The sequence below is a fragment of the Passer montanus genome, unplaced genomic scaffold (assembly GCF_014805655.1).
Source record: "Passer montanus isolate IOZ18808 unplaced genomic scaffold, ASM1480565v1 scaffold161, whole genome shotgun sequence".
NCBI classification, from domain to species: Eukaryota; Metazoa; Chordata; class Aves; order Passeriformes; family Passeridae; genus Passer; species Passer montanus.
This window is the reverse complement of record NW_024363272.1, coordinates 205623-232063: the sequence shown is the minus strand read 5'-3', so window position 1 is coordinate 232063 and position 26441 is coordinate 205623. Positions and strand designations below refer to the sequence as shown.

Sequence of the window (26441 nt, the reverse complement as noted above, 5' to 3'; positions counted from 1 at the left end):
GCAGGACCCTGCAGTGGGGGCGCTCGGGGGGTCTGGGGGCACGCGGGGAGGGCACTGCAGAACCGCGTGGACGTGCGGAGCCGGAATGATAAAAGGAGAGACGGGAAAAGGGAAGGGAGAGGGCGAGGAACGAGGGGAGAAGGAGCCGGGGAAGGGAGAGGGGAGAGGGCAGAGCCACGAGGAGCGGGGCGTCCGGAGCTGTCGGCATCGGGGGGGGGTCCCAACCGGCTCCGGGGGGCACATTCTGCCCGGGGTCCGCAGCCGGGGATCAGAGGAGCCTCCCCCAATTGAGGGAGAATCCCCCCAACCCCCCGTCCCTTCCCTGCTGCCCCGGTGTGAGACCCCAGAGCCCCCCCGATTCTCCCTCCCCTTCCCCCGGGGACCCCCAGCTCTGCTCCCCCCGGTGCCACGTCCACCCTGCCGAGGGTTGGGGTGGCCGAAGCTTTGGGGGGGCTCCGGGGGCACCCAGACCCCTCGGCACCTCCCCCCCAACATCACCAGGAAAACTCCCCGTAATGGGGGGGTCTCGGTGCCCCTGGATGGCCTGAGAGGGGTTGGGGGCTCTGGAAAAGCCCCCTCCCCACCTTAACAACCCACGGGAGGGGCAGAAGCAGGCGGGGGGAGGGTGGGGGATGAATGGGGAAGAGGGCGAAAAATAGAAAATATTGAAGGAAAAAGATAAAAAGGATTTGGTGAGGGGGGTGGGGGGGAGAGGGGAAAGGGAGGAAAAACCTCGGGAGGAGATTTAAGGACCGATAAGTGAACAAAGAGCCGGTATTGAAATAGATCTGAGGCCGCCGGCACCCGGCGCGGGGCTGGGGGGGCTCAAAGGCAGCGGCTGCGGGGGGCCGGGGGCTGCACTGGTGATTTGGGCGGGGTAGAGAGGGGCGACCCCCTCTGCTGAGCCACCGGCCGGGGGGCACCGGGAGCTGGCATGGCCCTGGGGGTCCCGCACAGCGCCTGGCACGTGGAGAGGCTGCTGGCGATGCCACCAAGGCTCGACGCTCGGGGGGCTCGGGCTGAGCCCCCCGCCCCCCGGGCAGAACGAGCCGCCACCCCGGGCCACCACGAGCCCCCCCCCCGGTCCTGCCCCGGTCCCTGGTGCTGTCCTGGGGGTAAAGGGGGTCCCAGCTGAGCCCCCCACCCACGGAGCTGCTGCTGTCCTGGTCTGTGGCAGGGCAGGAGGGTGACAGGGACACCCCCGCCGTGGTGCCAGGCACGGGGGGCGCGGAGTGGGGGACACAGGGGGGGGGCACACACGGGAGGAGAAAGTGGGGGCCCCCCCCGCTCCGTTCCCGGTGGCGGTGTCGCCACCTGGTGGCGGCTCCCGGGACTGCGCCGGTGCCCATTCCCGGTTCACCGTTCCTCGTTCCCCATTCCCCATTCCCATTCCCCTCTCCCCATTCCCATTCCCCACTCCCATTCCCATTCCCCATTCCCCACTCCCATTCCCATTCCCATTCCCCATTCCCCATTCCCATTCCACATTCCCATTCCCATTCCCATTCCCCATTCCCATTCCCATTCCCCATTCCCATTCCCATTCCCATCCCCACTCCCCATTCCCCACTCCCACCCCCCCGCTCCAACCAGCAGCCAGTTCTTCAGTTTTTAAAAATTTTATTTATAACAATATCTGTTTTGTTTAGTTGTAAAGTAATCCAGCAAAAATTATTAAAACATTTCCCCCCAATAAAAGGATGGGGTGTCCCCCCCCCGCCCCCCCACATGCGTTTATTTATTTCTACTATAAAAGCTAGGTCATTTCCAGGGGTTTTTTGTGGGTTTTTTTGTATTTTTTTTTTATTTTTCCTGTTAAAAAATGTGCATGTTGGAGAGTGGGAGAGGGGCAGGTGAGAGGCTGGAGCAGGGTGGGGGGATAAGGGGCTGGAGACCCCCTCCCCAACACCACAGTGGGGCTGGGGGCTTCATCCTGACCCCTGTAACAGTCGGGCAGAGAAGGGGGGGAAAAGGAGGCAGAGAGAGGGAGGGGAATGTTGGGGAGGGAGGGGAAAATGGGAGAGGGGAGGGGAAAATGGGGGGGAACAGGGGAGGGAGGGGAATTTGGGGCTGGGGGCGAGGACTGCAGAAGCTGCAGGAGAAGGGGGAAGCCGGGGAGCAGCAGATTTCGGTGGGGGGAAGGAAACGGGGTCCCTGGGGAGGGGAGCTGCTGCAGTTCAGGGGGGTTTGGAGCATGGGGGACCCCGCTCTGCCTCCCCCCGAGCTGTGCCCCCCACAGCAGCGACCCCAAATGTCCCCTCAGCCCCAGCCCCGGTGTGTTTGCCCCGGTACCGCCTGTCCTGGGGGGGCAGGAGGGGGTGAGAAGGGGCAGGGAAGGGAAAGGAAAAGGATTTTGGAAGTGGGGAGGGGGGGGCGCCCAATGTAAAGAGATTTAAAATAAACCAAAAGCCGGGTCTGGCAATGAAGACGCCGAGGCCTGGGACCGGGGACGGGGGGGAATATACAGGTAATAATACTGCTCACATAGAAAAGTAATAATCCTTCATTTGTACATTTATACAGCGGCTCGTGGCCCCCCCCCCGGCCCCCCCCTCTGCGGCGGGGGGCTGTGCCGGGCCCCTCGCCCCCCGTGCCCCTATGCCAGGGGGTCTGCCAGGTCGTCGTCCCCCCGTGCCAGCAGCTCCCGTTTCTCGTCCGTGCTGGCCAGGGAGTTGCGGCTGTTGTGGGCGCCCATGTACAGCGTGGCATAAACCGGGTTGGTGAAGTTGGTGGGCTGCAGAGAGAGGGGGGAGAGGGTGGGAGGGGGTGAGGACATCCCCCCCCTGCTCAGAACTGATGTCCCCGGGGGTGTTCCCCACCCTGGGGGGACTCGGTGAGAGCCCCCACCAGGTGTGACCTGCTCCAGGGACAGGGGGCAGCCCCGCTGGCCCTGCCTGCAGCCCCCAGCCCCAAAGGCTTTGAGACCCCTCAGAGACCCCCAACCCAAAGGCTTTGAGACCCCTCAGAGACCCCCAACCCAAAGGCTTTGAGACCCCTCAGAGACCCCCAACCCAAAGCCTTTGAGACCCCTCAGAGCCCCCCAGCTTTGAGACCCCTCAGAACCCCAAAGGCTTTGAGACCCCTCAGAGCTCCCCAGCTTTGAGACGCCAAAGAATCCCCCAGCTTCAAAACCTTTGTGACCTCTCAGAGCCCCCCAGCCCAAAAGCTTTGAGACCCCTCAGAGCCCCCCAGCTTCAAAGCCTTTGTGATCCCTCAGAGTCCCCCCAGCCCCAAAACCTTTGTGGACCTTCAGAGTTTCCCCAGCCCCAAAACCTCTGTCACCCCTCGGAGTTCCCCTAGCCCCAAAAAGTTTGCAAACCCTTGAAGCTCACCCAGCCCCAAAGGCTTTGTGATCCCTCAAAACCTTTGCAACCTCTCAGAGCTCCCAGCCCTGAAGCCCTTGAGACCCTCAGAGACCCAAGAGCCCTGAAGCCTCTGAGATCTTCAGAGATCCATCAGCCCCAAAGCCCTGAAGCCTCAGAGACCCTCAGGGACCCATCAGCCCCAAGGGCTGAAGCCTTTCAGACCCTTAGAGATCCATCAACCCCAAAGCCCTGAAGCTGAGACCCTCAGAAACCCAAGAGCCCCAAACCCCTCAAGCTGACACCCTCAGAGACCCAACAGCCCCAAACCCCTCAAGCTGTTCAGACCCTCAGAAACCCAAGAGCCTCAAAGCCCTGAATTCTTTCAGACCCCCAGAGATCCATCAACCCCCAATCCCTGAAGCCTTTGAGACCCTCAGGGACCCATCAGCCCCAAAAACCCTCAGAGCCCCCCAGGGCTGCTGCACACAGAGCCCTGACAGCCCCAGCCATGCGCCCCCCACCCCAGCACGTGTCCCCCTGGGCAGGACCCTGCAGAGCTGCCAGCCCCTCACCTTGTCGGGGTCCAGGGCAAAGTCAGCATCCAGCAGCTCCCCCACGTCGTCATCGGGCTCCCCCTCGTACATTTTGTAGGTGGGGTTCCCAATTTCCACGTTCATGGCACCGTTGGTCATCCGCTGGTGCTGGAAGCCCTTGGCACTGAGGAGGGGAGGCAGGGGGTCAGTGCCAGTGACACCCCCCACCCTCGAGGCTGTCACAGCCAGCTCCGTGCCCTCTCCATGCCACCAGACTCACCCTTTAATTCTCCACTTGTACCAGACAAAAGCCACCACGGTGAGGAGGATGAGGAGCAGCAGGATGGGGATGACGATGGAGGCTGTTCCTGCGGGAGGAAGGCACGGGAACACTCAGAGCCTGGGGTGGGGGGACACTGCCCAAAAGGGGCAGCCTGGGCTGGCACTGTCCCCCCCTTTCCACCTCAGAATGGGGGTCAGGAGTCGCTCAGGGGCAGCTCTGGGTAATCAGCAAAACCCTGGGTGTGGTGTGGCATGGGAGGGGGGTCACACACTGCCCCCCAAAAAACTGCCCACCAACAAACTGCCCAAAAAACCCCCTGGGTATGGCATGGCATGGAAAGGGGGTCACACACTGCCCCCAACAAACTGCACAACAATAAACTGCCAAAAAAAACCACTCAGTGTGGTGTGGAATGGAAGGGGGGTCATACATTGCCCCCCCAAAAACTGCCCAACAAACATGTCACACACTGCCCCCAACAAACTGCACAACAATAAACTGCCAAAAAAAACCCCTCAGTGTGGTGTGGCACGGAAGGAGGATCATACATTGCCCCCCAAAAAATTGCCCAACAAACAAAACCCCTGGGTGTGGTGTGGCATGGAAAGGGGGTCCCACACTGCCCCCAAATTAACCTGGCCCCCAAAAAACTCCCTGGGTGTGGTGTAGCTTGGAAAGAGGGGTCCCACACTGCCCCCAAATTAACCTGGCCCCCAAAAAACTCCCTGGGTGTGGTTGGCATGGAAGGGGGGTCATACACTGCCCCCAAAAAACCCCCTCAGTGCGGTGTGGCATGGAAGGGGGGGTGACCCAGTGCCCCCCACTTACGGCTGCTCTGCTGCTCGCCCACGATGAACTCCTCGCAGCGCGTGCCCGTCATGCCCGAGGGACACCTGGCAGGGCAGGGAGAGCACGGGGTTAGCGGGGCAGGGCCATGCGGGGAGGGAGGGAGGGAGAGCAGGGCACAGGCCTGGGGTCAGGGTGGGGCGGGGGGCACAGATCGGGGCGTGTCAGTGACGTCTCGGGGAGCAAACAGCCCGCCTGTCCCCCCCCTCCCGTGCCCTGGCAAAGCCCCCTCCCCTCTTACAGGCACTCGGGCAGCTGGGTCTTCTCGCTGATGGAGCAGGTCCCGCCGTGCAGGCAGTAATTGTCACAGGTCAGGCAGCTCGGTGCTATCTTCCCGTCGGGGCAGCTGGGGGGCACAGAGGATCAGCCCCACGGGTACCCCCGGCTGCCCTGTGCCCCCCACTCTGGGTGCTGTGTGCTCCCCCCAGCCCCTCGGGGCTCATCCCACCCGCACAGCTCATGGCTGGGACATCAGCATGGGCACTTCACACATCTGAGACACATCTGAGACACATCCACATCCTCCTCCCAGGATAAATTCCCTGGATTTATCTGCCCTGAATTCCTGATCTAGCTGTGGCCGACCCTGCCACAGGGTGAAAGGTTTTCTCTGGTGTCCCTGTGCCCACCACCCCTTTTCCTCCCTGCAGCTCGACATTCCCAGCACCTACATGCAGGAGACCTCCCCGCTCTGCTTGTTGATGCTGCACTTGCCCTCCTGGCACCGGGAGCACTTGTTCTCCTGGCACTGGGCACCCTCAAACTGAGGGGGGCAGCGGCACTGCTTGGCACCACTGGCTGTCATCTGGCACACGCCGTCATTCTCACAGTAGTCGAAGCACTGCCCTGTGGGGGACAAGGGGGTCAGGGTGGGCAGCCCCTCCAGAGGGCAGCTGGTGGCCCCACGGAGCACCACCCCGCCCCACAAAGCATCCCACCAAAGAGGGGGACCTGGAGATGCAATCCCATGGGTGCTGTTCCCAGGGGTTCCCCCAAAAGAGGGGGAGCCAAATGCCTGATGCTGTCCCCAGAGGGGACACAAAGGGTGGGGAAAACCCAAAAGAGGGCTGGGAGCCCAACACTCTGGCACTGTCCCCAGAGATCTCCCCCCAGGTATCTCCAGGTGAGGGACACCTATCCTCCCGATACCCCCACTGCTGTCCCCAGATGAGGAACACCCATCGTTTTAACACCCTCACTGCTGTCCCCAGACATCCCCAGGTGAGTGACACCCATCTTTTTAATGTCCCCATTGTTGTCCCCAGACATCCCTAAGTGAGTGACACCCATCCTCCTGATACCCCCACTGCTGTCCCCAGACATCCCCAGGTGACAAACACCCATCTTTTTAACATCCTCACTGATGTCCCCAGATGTCCCCAGGTAAGGAACACCCACCCTCCCGACTCCCTCACTGCTGTCCCCAGACATCCTCAAATGAGGGACACCCATCTTTTTAATGTCCCCATTGTTGTCCCCAGACATCCCTAAGAGAGTGACACCCATCCTCCTGATACCCCCACTGCTGTCCCCAGACATCCCCAGGTGACAAACACCCATCTTTTTAACATCCTCACTGATGTCCCCAGATGTCCCCAGGTAAGGAACACCCACCCTCCCGACTCCCTCACTGCTGTCCCCAGACATCCTCAAATGAGGGACACCCATCTTTTTAATGTCCCCATTGTTGTCCCCAGACATCCCTAAGAGAGTGACACCCATCCTCCTGATACCCCCACTGCTGTCCCCAGACATCCCCAGGTGACAAACACCCATCCTTTTAACGTTCCCACTGCTGTCCTCAGACATCCCCAGGTGAGTGACAACCATCCTCCTGATGCTCCTACTGCTGTCCCCAGACAGGTGAGGGACACCCATCCTTTCAACGACCCCATTGCTGTCCCCAGACAGGTGAGGGACACCTATCCTCCCGATACCCCCACTGCTGTCCCCAGATGAGGAACACCCATCGTTTTAACACCCTCACTGCTGTCCCCAGACATCCCTAAGTGAGGAACACCCATCCTTTTAACACCCCCACTGCTGTCCCCAGACATCCCCAGGTGACAAACACCCATCTTTTTAACATCCTCACTGATGTCCCCAGATGTCCCCAGGTAAGGAACACCCACCCTCCCGACTCCCTCACTGCTGTCCCCAGATGTCCTCAAATGAGGGACACCCATCTTTTTAATGTCCCCATTGCTGTCCCCAGACATCCCTAAGTGAGTGACACCCATCCTCCTGATACCCCCACTGCTGTCCCCAGACATCCCCAGGTGACAAACACCCATCCTTTTAACGTTCCCACTGCTGTCCTCAGACATCCCCAGGTGAGTGACAACCATCCTCCTGATGCTCCTACTGCTGTCCCCAGACAGGTGAGGGACACCCATCCTTTCAACGACCCCATTGCTGTCCCCAGACATCCCTAAGTGAGGAACACCCATCCTTTTAACACCCCCACTGCTGTCCCCAGACATCCCCAGGTGACAAACACCCATCTTTTTAACATCCTCACTGATGTCCCCAGATGTCCCCAGGTAAGGAACACCCACCCTCCCGACTCCCTCACTGCTGTCCCCAGACATCCCCAGGTGACAAACACCCATCTTTTTAACATCCTCACTGCTGTCCCCAGATGTCCCCAAGTGAGGAACACCCATCCTTTTAATGTCCCCACTGCTGTCCCCAGATGTCCCCAAGTGAGGAACACCCATCCTTTTAACATCCCCACTGCTGTCCCCTGATGTCCTCAGGTGACAAACACCCATCCTTTTAACGTCCCCACTGCTGTCCCCAGACATCCTCAGGTGAGTGACACCCTCCCGACTCCCCCACTGCTGTCCCCAGATGTCCCCAAGTGAGGAACACCCATCCTTTTAACGTCCCCACTGCTGTCCCCAGATGTTCCCAGATGAGGAACACCCCTCCTTTTAACATCCCCACTGCTGTCCCCAGACATCCCCAGGTGACAAACACCCCTCCTTTTAAGGTCCCCGCTGCTGTCCCCAGCCCGTGGCACAGCCGCTGGCACTCACGGTACTGGCAGCGGTCCCCGATGAAGGTGGGCAGGCAGCGGCAGCTGGGCTGGTTGCCCTGGTTGACGGTGCAGCTGCCGTTGTGCTGGCAGTAATCCGTGCACACCTGCTGGTTGCACCGGGGCCCGGTGAAGCCGGTGGGGCAGCGGCAGGTCGGCATTCCTAGGGATAAAACCCGTCAGCTCCACGCCCGCCCACCTGTCTGTCTGTCCGTCTGTCCGCCAGCCCCGCGGCTCACCCGAGGGCGAGGCAGCGCAGGTGCCCCCGTTCTGGCAGTAGTCCCAGCACTGGTCGATCTGGCACTTGTCGCCGTTGTAGCGCGGCTGGCAGCGGCACTTGGCCTGCTTGCGGGCGTTGAGGAAGCAGCTGCCGCCGTTCAGGCACACCAGGTCACACGTGTCCGTGGTGGGCACTGCGAGGGAGCGGAGGTGAGCAGGAGCGGGCTGGCAGGAGCCAACCTCCCTCCTCATCCTCATCGTGTCCTGCTCCGGTGTCACCTACCGACAGGGGAGACGGTGGGCGAGGGGACGAGCACGCAGGTGCCGTTGTCCAGGCGTTTGCCGTTGGGGCAGGTGCACACGGGGCCGCTGGGGCTCAGCAGGCAGAGCCACTCGCACTTCTTGCGGTCACAAGGGTTGGTCACTGCGGGAGGAGGGGGCACAGATGGTGAGGACAGCACGGTGGTGACCTCACAGCCCTTCTTGCTCCGCAGCAGCTCTGGGATGTTCCTCCAGGCTGAACTCTGGGCTCTGGGAGGACCATCCCAAGGGCCACAGTGACCACGCAGGCACCTTGGCCAGGCAGCCCCACTCACCTCATCTGTGTCATCTCCACAGATGTCACTTCCCCTCCACAGCCCTGTGCTGTCCCTCCCATGCCCTGAGGTCACCACCTGACCAGTTGGACTCCCCCAACCCAACTCAGCAACCCCCTGCTTTGCCCACCCAGACACCCCCACTTCGGGTGGGGAGCTGGGGGTCTCAGCCCCCTCTTCCCAACAACCCCCTCACCCTCTGGCACCCCACACCAGGTATCAGTCCCTGGCACCTCCCTGGTGCCAGGTGGGGGTCCCCAGCCCTCACACACCCTCTGGCTGCTTGTACTGGTGGTAGAGCACGACGTCAGTGGCGTGGTTGAGGCCGGAGGTCAGGTTGGTGACAGGCTTGTGCCCGAACTTGTGGATCTTGAAGATGCGGTTGTTGATGTAGGTGACGCCGTAGATGTAGTCCTCAAAGATGTCGATGCTGAACGGGTGGCTCAGCCCTGAGGAAGCCAGGAGGGGACATGTGGAGGCAGGGATTTGGGGTAGGTCTGAGGCCAGGGACCCCCAAGGGGCACCCCTTACCCTTCTTGTTGTCGATGGCCACCACGGGGTCGGTGCCGTTGAGCCGGATGCTGCCGATGACGGAGAGCTTGGCGTCGGCCCAGTACAGCCTCTCGTTGTGGTAGTCCACGGCCAGGCCTGAGGGGACACAGCCCCCAGTGAGCCCCCAGTCCACCCCAAGCCCCTCCTGACCAACTGACCCACAGAGCAGCACCCCACTGGCCCTACACCCTTCTGCCGCGGGGCTCCGAGCCCCCACAACAACCCTCCCCCACACAAATGGTTGAACGTGTCCCCATCGTGGCTTTTGTCCCCCTCCTGTCCCCTGACTCTCTCACCTGTTGGCCACTGGATGTTGTCCTGCACCAGGGTCTCCCGCAGCGTCCCATCCATGGCAGCTGTCTCGATCTTGGGGTGATTGCCCCAGTCTGACCAGTACATCGTTCTGTAAGGACACAGGCAGGTCATTCCCAGGGGAACAGGACAGCTCACTGACCAGGGAAGAGAAACCCTCCCACACCATCCCCATGGCATCCTGGAGTCACCAGGCAACTCTGGAAGACACAGAGAGTGACCCTGGGACACGTGGGTGGGCTTGCGACGAGGGGAGTGTGGTGAGGGCTGGGCAGAGGGATGGGAAGTCCCTCACCCCCGCAGTGGATCAACCACGATGGCGTGGGGCTCATCGATCATCCCCGAAATCAGCGTCTTGCGGTTCTCCCCCTTCATCTGCGCCACCTCGATGACGTCCCGCCCCGAGTCCGTCCAGTAGATGTTCCCAGCCACCCAATCGATGGCGATTCCCCGCGGCATCTTCAGCCCTGAGATCTGTGCGGGGCAGAGCGGGGACGGGTGAGGGGGGATGAAACCACCAGCCCATCCCCGTTGTTCCCACCATGCCCCAGCAGAGCTGGCTCACGTTCAGGTGGGTGACGCCGCCGTCGATCTGGCGCCGGTTGCGGTTGGAGGCGGTGGAGGCGGAGGAGGAGGCGGGCAGCTCCCGGTAGGAGATCCTGCCCGTGTGCCAGTTGGTCCAGTAGATCTTGTTGCCCTTGACGTAGATGTCCATGGCGTCGATGCGCACGTTTTCATCGCCCTGGAAGGCTGGCTCGTAGGCCGAGTTGGGGTTGAAGGGGTACATGCTCCTGATCTTGTTGTCGTCCGCGATGTAGAGGATCTGGTGCTCGGAGCCTGCAGGGGAGGAGGAAGAGGAGGAGGAGGAGAGGTTGGCATGGGCTGGACTAGGAACAGGGGCTCAGCCAGCAGTGGGGACTCAGCCAGGAGCAAGGGCTCAGCCCAGCTCTCTGGTGGGACAGGGACAGAGTCACTGGGAGCTCGTCATTGCCCTGGGGATGGACACACTGATGGCACCAGCGGTACCAGAAGGGTGGGCAGAGCTGCAGGGGGCTGGAGGGAAGAGCAAAGGAGCTCTGGGGGTGTTCTGGGCACACACAGAACCCATGTGGGTCCCTGTTCCCTCCTGACCTTCTGCCTTGCACATGTTGTCCGTCTTCATGAAGTTCTTGGCGCAGCTGCAGACGTGGGAGCCCTTGGTGTTGTTGCAGAGCTGGGAGCAGGTCCCGAAGCGCAGGCACTCGTTGATGTCTGGGCAGTGGGAGATGGGATCAGGGGATCCCCCACCAAAGGCTGCCCCCACACACCCCAACTCTGCCCCAAGGGCACCATCCCTGCCACCCCAGCCCCATGCCTGCTGTGAAATCACATCTCACTGGCAAAACCCAATGCCAGACCCCACAGCCCAATCCCGGGAGCAGCGGGAAGTACCTTGGCAAAAATTCTTGTCTGGCACCTTCTGGAAGCCTCTGCGGCAGGTGCAGTACGAGGTGGACTGGGACTGGACGCAGTGGGCCTCGTCCCCACACATGGTGGTGTTGGTGGTGCAGTCGTATGACTTGTGCTCTGCGGTGGGACACGCCGTCACACGCGTGTCACGCTGGGTTCCCTCCAGCCCCCAGCCCCCAGCGGGCCCCCGGCTCCCCACCCACCGTGGGAGCAGGATTCCTCATCAGAACCATCTCCACAGTCATCGAAGAAGTTGCAGCGGAGGTTGGCACTGATGCACTTCTTGTTCCCACACAGGAACTCGTTCTTGTCCTGGCTGCAGCTCTTGGGCTTGGCCGTGGGTGACTCTGCAGGTGAGGGGCAGCAGCTGTGACCCCCATCTCCTGGGCACCCATCCCTATAAGACCCTCTGGGAGCAGGCAGGGACTTGAGACCCTGCATCCACACCCTGATTTTGGGAGGAAAGACTGGCCAAAGCCAACCCCGACACCTGGGCTGAACCCTGGGCTCTGGGAGGACCATCCCAAGGGCCACAGTGACCACGCAGGCACCTCGGCCAGGCCGGCTCGGGGCTGTGCCCGCGGGCAGCCCCACTCACCGCAGTCCTTCTCATCCGTGTTATCTCCACAGTTGTCAATGCCGTCGCACTGTCGACCGATCCACAGACATACCCGGTCGTTCTTGCAGCGGAACGGTCTGTTGGGGGGACACTGGAATTTCACTGCACCAGCAAACAGAAACAAACGGTGACGGTGAAAGGAGACGCCGTAGGCAGGCTGCCACACATGTCACGAGCTGCTGCTCGGCCTCTGCCCGCTCTCCGGGGAGGGCTGTCCCACGCGGGCCAGCGGGCTCCGGAGGCTGAAGCAAAGACACTGAAGCAAAGACAATCGCCCGGCTGCTGTGAGCCCTCTCCTCACCCAGCCCCTCCAGCCCCCTCCCCACCACCAGCCCCTCTGCAACTCCTGCCCCTCAATCAGAGTCACCTCCAGCCCCTCGCCCCCACCGGCCGCCCCCAGGAGGAGCTGCCAAAAGTCCCCCCCAAACCCTTCGGTCCCCACAGGGGTGCTCAGGGACTGTCCCCCCATCCTGGGCTTGGGGCAGAGGCAGTGTCACTCACAGCACTCCTCGGGATTCTCGTCCGAGTTGTCCCCACAATCGTCCTCCCCGTCACACTTCCAGGCCAGGGGTTTGCACAGGGTGTTGTTGCACTGGAACTCATCCAGGGGACACGTGCGGACTGTGACAGTGCAAGGGGGGACATGTCAGTGCAAGGGGGGACACACAACAGTGCAAGAGACACGTCAGTGAAAGAGGGGACATGTCACTGCAAGAGGGGACACGTCAGTGCAAGGGGGGACACATCAGTGCAAGAGGGGACATGTCACTGCAAGGGGGGACATGTCAGTGCAAGGGGGGGACACACAACAGTGCAAGAGACACGTCAGTGCAAGAGGGGACATGTCAGTGCAAGAGGGGACACGTCAGCTCGTGCAGCCCTGCTGCCAAAACCCCAGCCTGGAGCTGCAATTCCAATTTCCAGCATGCACAGGGGGTCTCCAGGGCTGGGGGTTTTCCCTGTCTGAGCACACTCCAGAGTAGGGCAGAGAGAGGGACACACACACAGAGGGGATGCTCCCACCCTCAGCGGTGACACAATGACACCAGGGCAGGGACAGGGGACACAAGCAGCCCAGGAGGACACACAGCTCTGCCATTACCCCCTGTGCCACAGTTCTCCTCGTCGCTGCCATCCATGCAGTCAGCGTCGGCGTCGCAGCGCCAGCGCATGGGGATGCAGTGCCCGTTCTTGCACTTGAACTGGTCAAACTCGCAGCGGGGCGTGCAGTCTTTCTGCAGGGGACAGGCAGGGACACGCTCAGGGTGGCCATGGCAGGGCCCTGTTCTGTTTCCAGAGCCCCGGGGCAGGGGCAGAGGGGGGGATGTGTCCCTGTCACCCTCGTACCTCGTCGGAGCCGTCGGCGCAGTCGTGGTCCCCGTCGCATTTCCACCTGCCCGCGATGCAGCGGCCGTTGGCACACGAGAACTCGCTCTCAGAGCAGGGCCGGGGCGCTGGGGACAGAGCACAGCGTGTGCCCTGAGCGTGGGGACAGCCCGTGAGGGCAGGGGGTGTCCCTGGCCAGCAGCTGGGGGGGCACGGGGTGACACGCACACACGGCGGGTGGTGCGGGGGACGGGGGGTGCAGGCAGAGCTGTGGAGCTGCCAGAGGGGCACAGCTGGCACCACCTCCCAGCCCCTTCCCACCCCACTCCCTGTGGGGGTTTTGGGGGACACTGTGGCCACACAGCCTGGCTGTCCCCCAGGGAGCAGGTCACTCACTCTCCACAGGGCAGCACCAGCCCCGGTGCTGCCCACCCCAGCTGCCCCCCAGGCAGGAGGAACTGCAGCAGTGCCCATCTCTGTGCCCCCTCACAGGGCATGGGGACAGATAGCTCGCAGCTCACTGGCACAGCCCGTGCCAAATCCAGGAGGATGGCACGTGGCACAGCCGCCCACCTGGGATGGCTCTTGGGACCCTTCCCCTCCCCACGGCCCCGGGGTATTGGGGCACAGGGACCCTCAGGTCATGGCACAGGATTGTGGGGGAACAGGGGAACAGGGGGTGTCCAGGGGGAGCAGGGAGAGGCACGGTAGGGATGGGTTTTGGAGCCAAGTCCAAGCCATGCATGGGCCCTGCAGAGCAGCAGGGTTGGACACTCCCCAGCTGAGGCTCTGTGGAGGGAGATGCTGCTGCTGATGTTCAGTAAATCCACCTGGATTGTCCAGTCCCGACCCCTCTGCCCTCACCTAGAAATTACTGTCTTCATTGGTTTTAGAGAGGCTGTAACATGGAATTAAAAGATTTTGGCAGGAACCTACCTCTGAGCGCCCCATAACGACAGTGTGAAAATGGAGAAAAACATAAGATGAAGTGAAATGGCACAAACTCAAAAACACGACGGGAAATCAACAGAAAAGAAAACAAAAGCTGCACCCTAAAGAGCTGCAGGAAGACAGAAGGACCCAGTGGGCACTGTGGGGTGGCAGAGGGTCTGGCAGCAGACCCCCAGGCAGCCTGAACCCCTCTGGAGGGACAGAGCCCCAGTGGAGCCCTGGGAATGGCCCTGTCCACGAGGACACTCGTGCTCCTTGGCTGCTCCTTGGTGCTGGCACACGAGCAGGAGCTCACCAAGGGGCAGCACTGAACTCTCTGCCCCAGCTCTGGGGATCAGCCACCTCCCCACGCACTGGCCCAGGCCTGAGGTTGTGGCCCGGGTCCCTCCTGACAGCTCTGTGTGTCCCCACCGCCAGGCAGGGGGTGACACAGGGGTGACGCTTGGTGGCAAAGCAAGACAAGGTGCCCTCAGTGACTCTGCTGGGCCCCCACTCCTGTGGGGAGCGTGTTGGGGTCACCCCTTCAGTGTCACTCATCACCTTTGGGCTGTCTCCTCGGCACAGCCTCCCCTCTGCAGGGCCAGGCTCTCCACACCCCAGGGCTGTCCTGGCGTGGGGGACATGGTGGCACTCCCGGCCACCAACCTGACAGCAAAAGAGGGGCTGGGGGGGCCCAAACCTCTCCCCACTGCAGTGCTCCACCCTGGGGCCAGCGAGGGCAGGGGGGTGGCACGTACTGCAGCTCTCCTCGTCGGAGTTGTCCCCGCAGTCGTTGTCGTAGTCGCACTGCCAGCGGCCCGGCACGCAGCGGTTGTTCTTGCAGCGGAACTGGTACGGCTCGCAGGTGCGCTCGTCTGGGGACAGGGGACAGCCACAGGGTCACAGGGACTGGCACACCCTGTCCCTGTGCCCTGGCACGGGGACCCTCCCAAAGGAGGGCATGGATGGCACAGGGACAGGCACAGGGACAGGGACAGGGACAGGGACAGGGACAGGGACAGGGACAGGGACAGGCACAGGGACAGCTTAGAGCTGACCCAGGGGTGGAGGGATGGCACAGGGACAGGGACAGGGACAGGGACAGGGACAGGGACAGGGACAGGGGCATGGACAGGGTCAGAGCTGCCCCAAGCGGGACGTGGATGGCACAGGGACAGGGACAGGGACAGGGACAGGGACAGGGACAGGGACAGGGGCATGGACAGGGTCAGAGCTGCCCCAAAGGAGGGCATGGACAGGGGTCAGCACTGCCCCAAAGGAGGACGTGGATGGGACAGGGACAAGGACAGCAGGGACAGGGACAGGGACAGGGACAGGGACAGGGACAGGGACAGGGACAGGGACAGGGACAGGGACAGGGACAGGGACAGGGACAGGGACAGGGACAGGGACAGGGACAGGGACAGGGACAGGGACAGGGACAGGGACAGGGACAGGGACAGGGACAGGGACAGGGACAGGGACAGGGACAGGGACAGGGACAGGGACAGGGACAGGGACAGGGACAGGGACAGGGACAGGGACAGGGACAGGGACAGGGACAGGGACAGGGACAGGGACAGGGACAGGGACAGGGACAGGGACAGGGACAGGGACAGGGACAGGGACAGGGACAGGGACAGGGACAGGGACAGGGACAGGGACAGGGACAGGGACAGGGACAGGGACAGGGACAGGGACAGGGACAGGGACAGGGACAGGGACAGGGACAGGGACAGGGACAGGGACAGGGACAGGGACAGGGACAGGGACAGGGACAGGGACAGGGACAGGGACAGCTCAGAGCTGCCCCAAAGGGGGTGTGGATGGCACAAGGACAGGGACAGGGACAGGGACAGAGACAGGGACAGGTCAGAGCTGCCCCAAAGGGAAGTGTGGATGGGACAGGGACAGGGACAGGGACAGGGGCAGGGACAGGGTCAGAGCTGCCCCAAGTGGGGCGTGGATGGCACAGGGGCAGGGACAGGGACAGGGACAGGGGTCAGCACTGCCCCAAAGGAGGACGTGGATAGGACAGGGACAAGGACAGGGACAGAGACAGGGACAGGACAGGGTCAGTGCTGCCCCAAAGTGGGGCATGAATGGCACAGGGACAGGGGGCAGCATTGCCCTGCACAATGAGAGACATGGGACAGGGATGGGATCAGCACTGCTCCAAATGAGGGCAGGAATGGGACAAGGACAGAGGTCAGCACTGCCCTGTATGAGAGGAGGATGAGACAGGGACAGGTGTCAGCACTGCCCTGAACATGGGGAGGGACAGGACAGGGACAGGGACCAGGACAGGGGTCAGCACTGCCCTGAACATGGGGAGGGACAGGACAGGGACAGGGACCAGGACAGGGGTCAGCACTGCCCTGCATGTCCCTCTGACCCAGCCCTGCCCACACCACTCAGAAAAGGAGCAGCTGGGGCACCCCAGAGGAGACAGCCAGTGCCAGCCCAGCCTGTCCCTCGGGGAACAGGGACACAAGATGACAGTGGCTTGTCCCCACGCCCCCTGCTCACCGCATTCCTCCTTGGGCTCATCGGATCCATCCCCACAGTCGTCCTCCCCGTCACATTTCCAGCGTGCCGGGATGCACCGGCCCGAGTCCTTGCAGCGGAACTCGTCCACGCCACAGGTCATTTGGGCTGCAGGGGACAAAGTGACACAGGCACAGGGCAGGGATCAGCGCTGGTCAGGTGTGTGCTGCTCTCTGCAGGGCTGAGGAACAGCCTGGAGCTGGGTGGGATCCCCCTCCCTTCCAAGCAGTTCTTCAGGGTGAAGTCAAGGGGAGGAGGATCCCAGCAGGGCAGAGACACCAACACCGTCACCCACTGCCCCCGGGGACTGAGCAGGGACTGAGCAGGGACCGAGGAAGGACTGAGGAGGGACTGGGGTAGAACTGAGCAAGAACTGAGCAGGGACTGAGCAGGAACTGAGTAGAGACTGAGTAGGGACTGAGCAGGGGCCGAGGAAGGACTGAGGAGGGACTGGGGTAGAACTGAGCAAGAACTGAGCAGGGACTGAGCAGGAACTGAGTAGAGACTGAGTAGGGACTGAGCAGGGGCCGAGGAAGGACTGAGGAGGGACTGGGGTAGAACTGAGCAAGAACTGAGCAGGGACTGAGCAGGAATTGAGTAGAGACTGAGTAGGGACTGAGCAGGGACCGAGGAAGGACTGAGGAGGGACTGGGGTAGAACTGAGCAGAAACTGAGCAGGGATTGAGGAGAGACTGAGCAGGAACTGAGCAGGCACTGGGGTAGAACTGAGCAAGAAGTGAGCAGGAACTGAGCAGGAACTGAGCAGGAATTGAGCAGGGACTGAGCAGGGACCGAGGAGGGGCTAAGGAGAGACTGGGGTAGAACTGAGCAGGAACTGAGCAGGGAGTGAGGAGAGACTGAGCAGGAACTGAGGAGGAATGGAGGTAGAACTGGGCAGGGACTGAGCAGGGACTGAGGAGATACTGGGGTAGAACTGAGCAGGAACTGAGCAGAAACTGAGCAGGAACTGAGCAGAGACTGAGCAGGGACTGAGCAGGGACTGAGCAGGAACTGAGCAGGGACTGAGCAGGGACTGAGCAGGGACTGAGCAGGAACTGAGGAGGGACTGGGGTAGAACTGGGCAGGGACTGAGCATAGACAGAGCAGGGACCAAGAAGGGACTGAGCAGGGACCTGCCACCCCACCAGCACACAGAGGTGCCCGGTGTGGGCATTTTACACTGGGCAGAACCCCCCTCCCCACACAGGTGCCTTACTGCAGTTAGCAGGTTCATCGGAGCCGTCCACGCAGTCGTTGTCACGGTCACAGACCCAGACCCGGGGGATGCAGCGCTTGGTGATGGCACACTGGAACTGGTTGGGGGCACAGGTCACCTCCGCTGCAGGAGGGAGAAGGGGTGTCAGGAAGGGCAGCAGGGCAGGCAGGGGACAGCCACTCCTTTCCCCAAAAACCAGCCGTGGGGTTGAGAGGTGTGTGGATGCTCCAGGGATCACAGGGGGCTGGTGTGCTCAGTGGAGATGGAGCAGAGCCATAAAATGGCCCCAGGAGAGTCCAAACTATGGGTGGACAGGGCAGAGACCACCAGATCCCTCAGCTGGACAAGAGACTCAGCCCAAATCCATTCAAGGGACTTAAGGATTTCATTCCCACTAGGAAACAGCAGCATCTGTAGGGCTGATGGCGACAGAGGGTCTGCAGAGACTGGGGTATGGACAAAGCCCTGGCACAACCCAGGGAGCCAAACACCCCAAGACACAGAGCTGAGCTCCTCAGTCTGACCCACACTAGCTCCCACTGATGCCCCCCACTCACGACAGTCCTTCTCGTCCTCGCCGTCCCCACAGTTGTCCTGCCCGTTGCAGCGGAAGATGCCGGGGATGCAGCGGTTGGTGTTGGTGCACTTGAACTGGCTGGGCAGGCAGACGTGGATGTCTGGGGGAGAGGTGACACGGTCAGGGGGTGACAGGCTGCAGCTGCACGCTGTGGAGGCCTGGGGGTCACAAGGGGACACAGGGAACCTACCACAGTTGGCCTCGTCCGAGTTGTCCTGGCAGTCGTTGTCGCCGTCGCAGATGAAGGCGGGGTTGGTGCAGATCCCCGTGGAGCACTGGAACTGCCCTGGCCTGCACTTGAACTCAGCTGTGGGGTAACACAGGGCCACAGGTTTGCTCTGAGGAACATTTTTAGGGCACGCCTCAACCTCAAACCCCCGCTCCACCCCTCTGGGTTCCTCTGTGGGGACCCAGCGTCCAATTCTGAGCCCTGCTCCTTGGGACAATCCTGACACAGGGACAGATGTGTCCCACTGCTCCCTGAACCCTGCCATTGCACTGACCCTCCCCTCCACGGGGCTGTCCCAACAGCCATGGGGTGCAGGGACACGGGGGGGCTGTGTCACCCCCTGGCACTCACGGCAATCCTCCGGCTCGTCCGAGCGGTCCCCGCAGTCGTCCTCGGTGTCGCATTTCCACCAGAAAGGGATGCACTTGTCGTTCTTGCAGACAAACTGATGGAGAGAGGAGCTCGTGAGGTGGTTCAGGATGGGGAGAGGGCACCCCAAAATATTTCATCCCCAGTGAGTTCATCCAAGGGCACTGATCCTGCGCTGTCCCCTCCAGGTATTCCCAAATCCTGACCCAGAGCAAAGCCTTAACCCCACCCAGTCCCTGGGGTTTGAGGAGAGGGGGAAAAGAACATTCCAGAGCTGGAGGGTCTCTGGCTCCCGTGGACACCCCCAAACATGAAGTTCCACAGGAGGGAGGTGCTGTGTGCACCCACAGAAGACTGTACAACATCCCACCACCCCTGGAGAGATTATGGCAGGAGGGACATGGGCATGGGGAACACCCAGGCAGGCAGGGACAGGCAGGGACAGGCAGGGACAGGCAGCAGGGGCTTACCTGGCTGGCAGTGCAGTTGGACACGCAGGTTTTGCCATCACTGCCCAGGTAGAAGTTGGTGGGACAGGCACACTTGTGCCCCCCGCCCGGTGAGAGCAGGCAGAGGTTGCTGCAGCCGCCGTTGTTGGTCTTGCAGGGATGGTCGGGAACTGGGGAGAGCAGGGTGACAAGTCAGACCAAGCTGGGGACACTCTGGGTGGCATGGGAGCAGCAAGACTCTTGTCACCCTGCTCCTGCTCCCCCTGCCTGACCTGGTGTCCCCCCATATCCCTTTCCTGGGGTGATTCCCCAGCACCCCCAAGCCGTGCTCTGTGGGAAATGAATTTGTACTTCTATTTCTCCAAAGTATCCAGTCTTGTTTACAAGGCCACTCTTTGAAACTTGTTTCTAGTTCCATTTCTCTCTCAGCAATGTCTGTCCTATTCCATGGCATTCCCAAGTCAGCATTTCTTATCTCAAGGCTTGCACACAGAAGCACACACTGTGAGCCTTCTGCCAGGCTTGGGGAATTTCCTACAAACCCATTTCCCGCGTCGCTCACCGTCGGGCTGCCGGTAGGGGTGGTAGATGTGGATGTCCATGGGCCGGTGCAAGGTGCTGATCAGCAGTGTCTTGTTGGCTCCTGTTGTCTTGTGGGCCCGGTTGATGGATTTGGTCTCCCAGTCGGTCCAGTAGATGAAATCCTCGAAGAGGGTGAGCGCGAAGATGTGTGGGATGTCCTGGCTCAGCACTGCGAGGGGAGCAGGCGCTCAGCCAGGGGCTGAGCCACCTTCCCCTCCCACAAAGAAGCAGCGTGGACACAGAGGAGTGGCCAGAGCTGGGGACTGTCCCCATTCCAACACCTTACCCACAGCCTGGAGCCCCCCAGGGTGCCCTGGCACGCCGGGAGCCCTGGCACTCTCACCCGTGTGCCGGTTGGAGCCGTCCAGGCTGGCGAACTCGATGTAGTCCTCGCGGGCATCGGCCCAGTAGATCCGGCTGTTGATGTAGTCCAGGGTGAGGCCGTTGGGCCAGGTGATCTTGGTGTCCACGATGACGCTGCGGTTGGTGCCGTCCATGCCGATCTTCCCGATCAGAGAGTGGTCCCCCCAGTCTGTCCAGTAGAGGTAGCTGGGGATGAAACAGAAGAGCAGGGAGATGTTGAGGTGGAAACCACAGAAATGTCTCTCTGTGAGGGTGGGGAGGCCCTGGCACAGAGAAGCTGTGGCTGCCCCACTCCTGGAAGTGTCCAAGGTTGGATGGGGCTTGGAGCAAGCTGGGATAGCGGAAGGTGACTGCCCACAGCAGTGAGGTGGAACAAGACGGGCTTTAAGGTCTCTTCCACCCCAAACCACCCCACGACTCTGCGATAAATGGATCTGCACAGGCACAGGGCAGGGAAAACCATCCAAGAGAGAAGGCTTCATCCCATCTCCCAACCTCCGGGACTACAGCAAGGTGACCACAGCCCCCTTCTTCCTGAGCAGAGCAGCAGGCCCCTGTCCCCCAGGCTCTCACCCGTTCTGCACGTCCACCACGAGCGCGCGGGGCTCGCGCAGGCCCGAGTTGACCAGCACGGTGCGGTAGGCGCCGTTGAGCTTCGACACCTCGATGGTGTCCCGACCCTTGTCACACCAGTAGAGGTTTCCTCCCACCCAGTCCACAGCCAGCCCGTCGGGGTTGCTGAGCCCTGTGCGGTGAAGGACCTGCCAGGAGGAGTCAGAGGTGACAGGGATGAGCAGAGAGAACCAAACCCTGATGCCTCAGGGGTCACAGCATCCCACTCCCCAGCCCAGATCTTCTTCATCACTCCCCTCTTAGGTTTAGATGGGATTTTTGGGATGAAATTCCTCCCTGTGAGGGTGGGGAGGCCCTGGCATGGGTGGCTGTGGTTTCCCTGGATCCCTGGAAGTGCCCACAGCCAGGATGGACAGGGCTTGGAGCAACCTGGGATAGTGGAAGATGTCCCTGCCAACAGCAGGGGAGTGAAACTGGATGAACTTTAAGTTCCCTTCTGACCCAAACCATTCCACAACTCCATGACTCTTCCCCCCACCTTCCTTGTCCCACATTTCAGGGCAGTGTGTGGAGCCCACCCCTGCTTGGGGTGGGGCTGCAAAACATCCCACAGCAACTGGGGCTAACTCCCAAAGCCCAGTGATGACCCCACAGCGGGGCAGGAGGTGGCTGAGGCCCGGCTGCCCAGCCCAGGGGTGCCCCAGGGGCTGCCCCACGTCCTCACCTGGACGTTGCTGCCGTTGATGTGCATGCGGCGGATCATGCTGCCCTGCGTGGTGACATCTGTCCAGTAGATCATCTGCTCCCGGTAGTCGAAATCCAGAGCCACAGCGTTGTTCAGCCCCTGGAGAGCAGGGAGGGAGAAGGGTTGCAGCAGCCTCAGTGGCTGGCATGAGCTCTGGGGGGGTTTGCAGACCCCACAGCCTCCCTGCCTGCTCCTCGCTCACAGCGACCTCCTGACATTTAGATGGATCTACCATTCCCCTGGGAAGCCAAGAGCCCAAACTCCTCAGCTGGCAGCTCGTTCAGGGCCTCCTCCATCCCTAAATCCCAGCCACATGGGGCTGCTGTGCCTCCTGCTCCCAGCTCACCCCGCACCTGCTTGAGCAGAGTGTAGTTGGAGCCGTCCAGGTTGAGCTTCCTCAGATAGTAGCGGTTGGCGAAGATGAGGAAAGGCTCTTCATCTGCATGGAAAAAGAGGGAAAAGTGGCAGGGGAGCACTGCTGGGATGTGGGCAGAACCCTGCAGACCCGCCACCACCCCCTCATGAGCTTGGGGCAGCCACTTCACCCTCCAACTCCAGCGCCAGGAGCATCCCACGGTCACCGGGAACACCCTGAGCTCTGCGCCCACACCTGGCGCTCACCTGTGACAGCCTTGCAGCTGGTGGGGTTGTCAGGTCTGAGCTTGTAGCCCTCCGTGCAGAGGCACTTGTAGCTGCCCAGGGTGTTGATGCACTTCTGGCTGCAGGGGTAGGTGGTGGAGCACTCGTCGATGTCGATGCACGTCTTCCCGTCGTCCTTCAGCCGGAAGCCGGGACGGCATCTGCACTGCAGGAGCAACCCCGAGCTGTCAGACACCTCCAAGGCCCGCTCGCCGGGAGGTGGCAGGTGCTGGGAGGTGACAAGTGTCACCATGGGACACGCAGACTCAGCAAGGACAGCTGAGATGCACAAACAGTGCCTGAAGCGCTCGTGTCACGTCCCTGGCCCAGCTGGCACAGGACAGACACAACCCTCACGTCTGCGGAGGAGGAAGGAGAGGGAACAGCAGGAGCTGTGCCAGGGGAGGTTTAGGCTGGATATCAGGAAAAGGTTCCTCCCCCAGAGGGTGGTCAGGCACTTCTGGCTGGCACAGCCCCAAGGTTGCCAGAGCTCCAGGAGCATTTGGACAAAACTCTCAGGCACAGGGTGAGATTGCTGAGGTCTCCTGTGCAGGAGTTGGACTTTGTGGATCCCTTCCAACTCAGGGCATTCTGTAATTCCATGATCTCTGACCAGCACCCCTACGTAGCCCCCTACCTTGTACCCAATCTTGAGGTCCTCACACTCCTGGGAGCAGCCACTCAGCTTCTTGTTGAGGCACTCGTTGATGAAGCAGTTGAGCTCGTCAGAGCCGTCGGCGCAGTCGTTGTTGTTGTCGCAGAGCAGCGCCTCGGAGATGCAATTCCCGTTCTTGCAGAGGAAGAAGGAGTCGTTGCACTTGTTTTCTGCAGACAGGAGGTGGCAGCGGTCAGTGGGGGGTGCCTGCGGGTCTGCTATCCCCCCCAGGACCCCGCCGTGACCCCAGCAGGTACCTGGGCTGCTGCAGCGCGGGTTCTTGGGCGCCTCGTCCGAGTGGTCGTGGCAGTCGAACTCCCCGTCACATTCCCACTGCCGGTTGCTGAGGCAGCGGCCGTTCTGACAGCGGAACTCGTGGGGGCCACAGGTGGGGTATTCTGAGGGAGGGTGAGGGGCTCAGCCAGCATCCCACCCTCCTGAGCCTTCCAGAGGCACCGTGGGGCCACTCCGAGAGAGGGAGAGGCACCACGGAGCCAAACCTTCCTGAGCTGCTGGGAGTGACAGGGACACCACAGAGCCCTGGCCTGGGACAGGGCTGCCCTGCACACACACACACTCTCTGTGGGTTTGGGTTTGTCTGTGGGTTTGGGTTTGTCTGTGGGTTTGGGTCTCTGTGGGTTTGGGTCTCTCTGTGGGTTTGGATCTCTGTGAGGGTTTGGATTTCTCTGTGGGTTTGGATCTCTGTGTGGATTTAGATTTCTTGGTGGGTTTGGATCTCTCTGTGGGTTTGGGTCTCTGTGGGTTTGGGTCTCTCTGTGGGTTTGAATCTCTCTGTGGGTTTGAATCTCTGTGGGTTTGGGTCTTTCTGTGGATTTGGATTTCTTGGTGGGTTTGGATCTCTCTGTGGGTTTGGATCTCTCGGTGGGTCTGGATCCCTCGGTGGGTTTGGATCTCTCAGTGGGTTTGGATCTCTGTGAGGGTTTGGATTTCTCTGTGGGTTTGGATCTCTCGGTGGGTCTGGATCCCTCGGTGGGTTTGGATCTCTGTGAAGGTTTGGATTTCTCTATGGGTTTGGATCTCTCTGTGGGTTTGGATCTCTGTGTGGATTTAGATTTCTTGGTGGGTTTGAATCTCTGTCTCAAGGCTGGGGCGCTGTTCTCCACTAACAACCCCCTTCTGCTGCCTCTCCAGGTCCCCTCTCACCACACTCACACCAAACCCCTCCGGGGTGATGAAGGCCCTCCCAGGGTACTGTCCCAAAGCCCATGAGCACCCAGCTGGGTCAGTCCCCACCCAGGGTCCCACAGACACCCACCACATTCCGGGGACTCATCGGAGCCGTCGCCGCAGTCGTCGTCGTGGTCGCAGACGAAGTGCTTGGGGATGCACTGCCGGTTCCCACACATGAACTCCCGCTCGTCACAGGTGTTGTTGTACACTGCAAAGGGTCACCAGCACCGTCAGCCCCCCGCCAGCCCCCCAGGCTCCCCCAGCCCCAGCCCAGGGCACTCACAGCAGCCGGCAGCGAGGGTCTCGTCGGCCCCGTCCGCGCAGTCCTTGTCCCCGTCACACAGCCAGCGCTCCGGCACGCACACGTAGGTGCCCGGGCACTGGAAGGATCCCGAGCTGCAGGTGGTCAGCCCTGGGGAAGGGAGGAGCAGGATGGAGTCCGGTCACCCCGTTGTTAGAGCCCCCAAGATGCAGAGCTCGGGAGAGCAGCGAGATCACGGGTGGGAGAAGGGATGGGTGCAGGAACGTGGAGATGGAGCAGGCAGGGATGGAGATGGGGAGAAGGGCTGGAGCAGACTCACGGCAGCGACTGTCCTCGTCAGAGCCATCCCCGCAGTCGTCAGCCCCATCACACACCCAGAGCTTGGAGATGCAGCGGTGGTTGTTGCACTCAAACTGCACAGGGTAGCAGAACTTGTCTGGGAGAGGAGAAGAGGAGGAGATGGGGGTCAGAGAGAGGGGATAAGGGGAGGAGACACCAGCAGAGCATGGCCAGGCTGGGCCAGCCGGGCTCCAGGAGCCCAGGGGGTGTTGGGGGTACTGCTTGTGGTCCCACAGAGCTGGTGTGGGACTCGCTGCTGCCGGACTGAGGAACATCCCCAGCTCCTGAGCACTGTCTGGGGCTTGTTCCAGGAGGTTAGAACTAAAAATGCAGCTGAAGGGAGCCATAACTGGTCCTGTTCAAAAGGGCCACAGACATTTGTGCATGTGCTGAGCAAACCAGCACACGAGGACGTTTACACTGGTCACAGCTAAAAGCCAGGAGTGTGGAGTAAATCCACAGAGGGGGAAGAATCTGGGGTCTGTCCATGGCAAATGGATGTCAGGGAGAGAAGAGGGTCCTGCCCACCCTCCAGCACCACCCCGTGCCCCAGCCCAAACCCTGAGTGTCCCCACCCTGCCGCTCACTGCACTGGGTCTCATCTTCGCCGTTCTCGCAGTCATCCTCCTTGTCACACGTCCAGGTCATGGGGATGCACCTCCCACTCGGGCAGGCAAAGTAGTTGGATGGACATTTGGGCTTCCTCCCACCTACTTTGTGATGGAAACACCAGTGAGAACAACAGCACAGCCTCCTGAAGAACTGAAGGATTCCTCCCCAAAATCCCGCTGAGGTCCCACAACCCAGCTCCCTGCAGCACCATCTGTGCAAGAGCCACACAGGCAGAGGACAACAAAGCCTCCACAGCCTAAGCAGACCCCAAAGGGGCATCTGTGCCCCCAGAGCCCCCTCTGCCCTGCTGCTCTCACCGGGGCAGTTGCGCTCGTCCGAGTAATCGCCGCAGTCGTTGGCGCCGTCGCACACCCAGCTGGGTGCATAGCACAGGGACGTGTGCTCACACTTCTGGAACGTGGTGCCCTTCACCCCCAGCTTGAAGTAGCTGCTGCAGTCGGTGGCAGCTGAGAGGAATCACAGCAGGAGCTCCATGACACAGCAGGAACCACGACAGAAGCCCCCTGGTCTGGCTCCACCACGTGGCACTGACCCCTGCCCTGCTGCCCGAGCCCACCACACCCCACACACCCCCAGATGTGCCCCACACACGCCCAGAGCTGCAGGGATCCACCAGGTGGTGGGGTGCTGAGCATGGCACAGAGGGGCTGAAGGGGTGGGCTGGGGCTGCCTCATCCCAGGACAGCAGCAGGACCCTCCTCCCTCCCCAGACCATCCCAAACCCCAAAGCTCCAGGTCCCTGCTGCCAGCACTGAGAGCAGGAGCATCCCCAGAGCTGAGGAGGGGCCAGGGGCAGCAGCTGGGCACTCACTGCAGTTCATTTCATCAGACGCATCCTCGCAGTCGATGAACTGGTTGCAGCGGCTGGAATTCCCGATGCAGGTCCCGTCCCGGCAGCGGAACTCGGTGGCAGCACAGCTGGTTTCTGCTGGGGGGAAAAAGCCCCCACAGTCAATGAGGAAGGGTGGGGGGGCTGCACCCCCACCCCCCCACTGCCCACACAGCCCTGGGATGCTCAGAGTGCTCCCAGATCTGATCCCTTTCCTGGCTCACACTCTTTCT

At 61.5% G+C, this 26441-nt stretch overlaps 1 protein-coding gene across 2 annotated transcripts in view; it reads right to left on the bottom strand.

Annotated features, from left to right (window-relative positions):
- Nucleotides 1–1733: 1733 nt before the first annotated feature.
- Nucleotides 1734–26441, bottom strand: part of LRP1 (LDL receptor related protein 1) — a 77449-nt gene continuing 52741 nt past the window's right edge. For both annotated transcript variants that reach the window (XM_039703174.1, XM_039703173.1), the window contains exons 47-88: nucleotides 26191–26304; nucleotides 25676–25825; nucleotides 25334–25456; nucleotides 24727–24843; nucleotides 24429–24557; nucleotides 24231–24353; nucleotides 23212–23352; nucleotides 22937–23124; nucleotides 22282–22465; nucleotides 22014–22099; nucleotides 21640–21759; nucleotides 20916–21103; nucleotides 20323–20528; nucleotides 19960–20148; nucleotides 19419–19567; nucleotides 18931–19024; nucleotides 18541–18657; nucleotides 18331–18450; nucleotides 17774–17896; nucleotides 16540–16665; nucleotides 14769–14885; nucleotides 13102–13208; nucleotides 12857–12989; nucleotides 12256–12375; nucleotides 11734–11856; nucleotides 11339–11482; nucleotides 11118–11252; nucleotides 10818–10937; nucleotides 10252–10523; nucleotides 9982–10160; nucleotides 9671–9777; nucleotides 9354–9470; nucleotides 9095–9271; nucleotides 8510–8650; nucleotides 8247–8420; nucleotides 8009–8170; nucleotides 5639–5813; nucleotides 5209–5313; nucleotides 4950–5014; nucleotides 4119–4206; nucleotides 3878–4022; nucleotides 1734–2734 (exon numbers count right to left, since the gene is read on the bottom strand). In XM_039703174.1, coding sequence (XP_039559108.1) covers nucleotides 2597–2734; nucleotides 3878–4022; nucleotides 4119–4206; nucleotides 4950–5014; nucleotides 5209–5313; nucleotides 5639–5813; nucleotides 8009–8170; nucleotides 8247–8420; nucleotides 8510–8650; nucleotides 9095–9271; nucleotides 9354–9470; nucleotides 9671–9777; nucleotides 9982–10160; nucleotides 10252–10523; nucleotides 10818–10937; nucleotides 11118–11252; nucleotides 11339–11482; nucleotides 11734–11856; nucleotides 12256–12375; nucleotides 12857–12989; nucleotides 13102–13208; nucleotides 14769–14885; nucleotides 16540–16665; nucleotides 17774–17896; nucleotides 18331–18450; nucleotides 18541–18657; nucleotides 18931–19024; nucleotides 19419–19567; nucleotides 19960–20148; nucleotides 20323–20528; nucleotides 20916–21103; nucleotides 21640–21759; nucleotides 22014–22099; nucleotides 22282–22465; nucleotides 22937–23124; nucleotides 23212–23352; nucleotides 24231–24353; nucleotides 24429–24557; nucleotides 24727–24843; nucleotides 25334–25456; nucleotides 25676–25825; nucleotides 26191–26304 — 5831 coding nt within the window. In that variant the 3' untranslated portion in view covers nucleotides 1734–2596. The remainder of the gene's footprint in view (nucleotides 2735–3877; nucleotides 4023–4118; nucleotides 4207–4949; nucleotides 5015–5208; nucleotides 5314–5638; nucleotides 5814–8008; nucleotides 8171–8246; nucleotides 8421–8509; nucleotides 8651–9094; nucleotides 9272–9353; nucleotides 9471–9670; nucleotides 9778–9981; nucleotides 10161–10251; nucleotides 10524–10817; nucleotides 10938–11117; nucleotides 11253–11338; nucleotides 11483–11733; nucleotides 11857–12255; nucleotides 12376–12856; nucleotides 12990–13101; nucleotides 13209–14768; nucleotides 14886–16539; nucleotides 16666–17773; nucleotides 17897–18330; nucleotides 18451–18540; nucleotides 18658–18930; nucleotides 19025–19418; nucleotides 19568–19959; nucleotides 20149–20322; nucleotides 20529–20915; nucleotides 21104–21639; nucleotides 21760–22013; nucleotides 22100–22281; nucleotides 22466–22936; nucleotides 23125–23211; nucleotides 23353–24230; nucleotides 24354–24428; nucleotides 24558–24726; nucleotides 24844–25333; nucleotides 25457–25675; nucleotides 25826–26190; nucleotides 26305–26441) is intronic.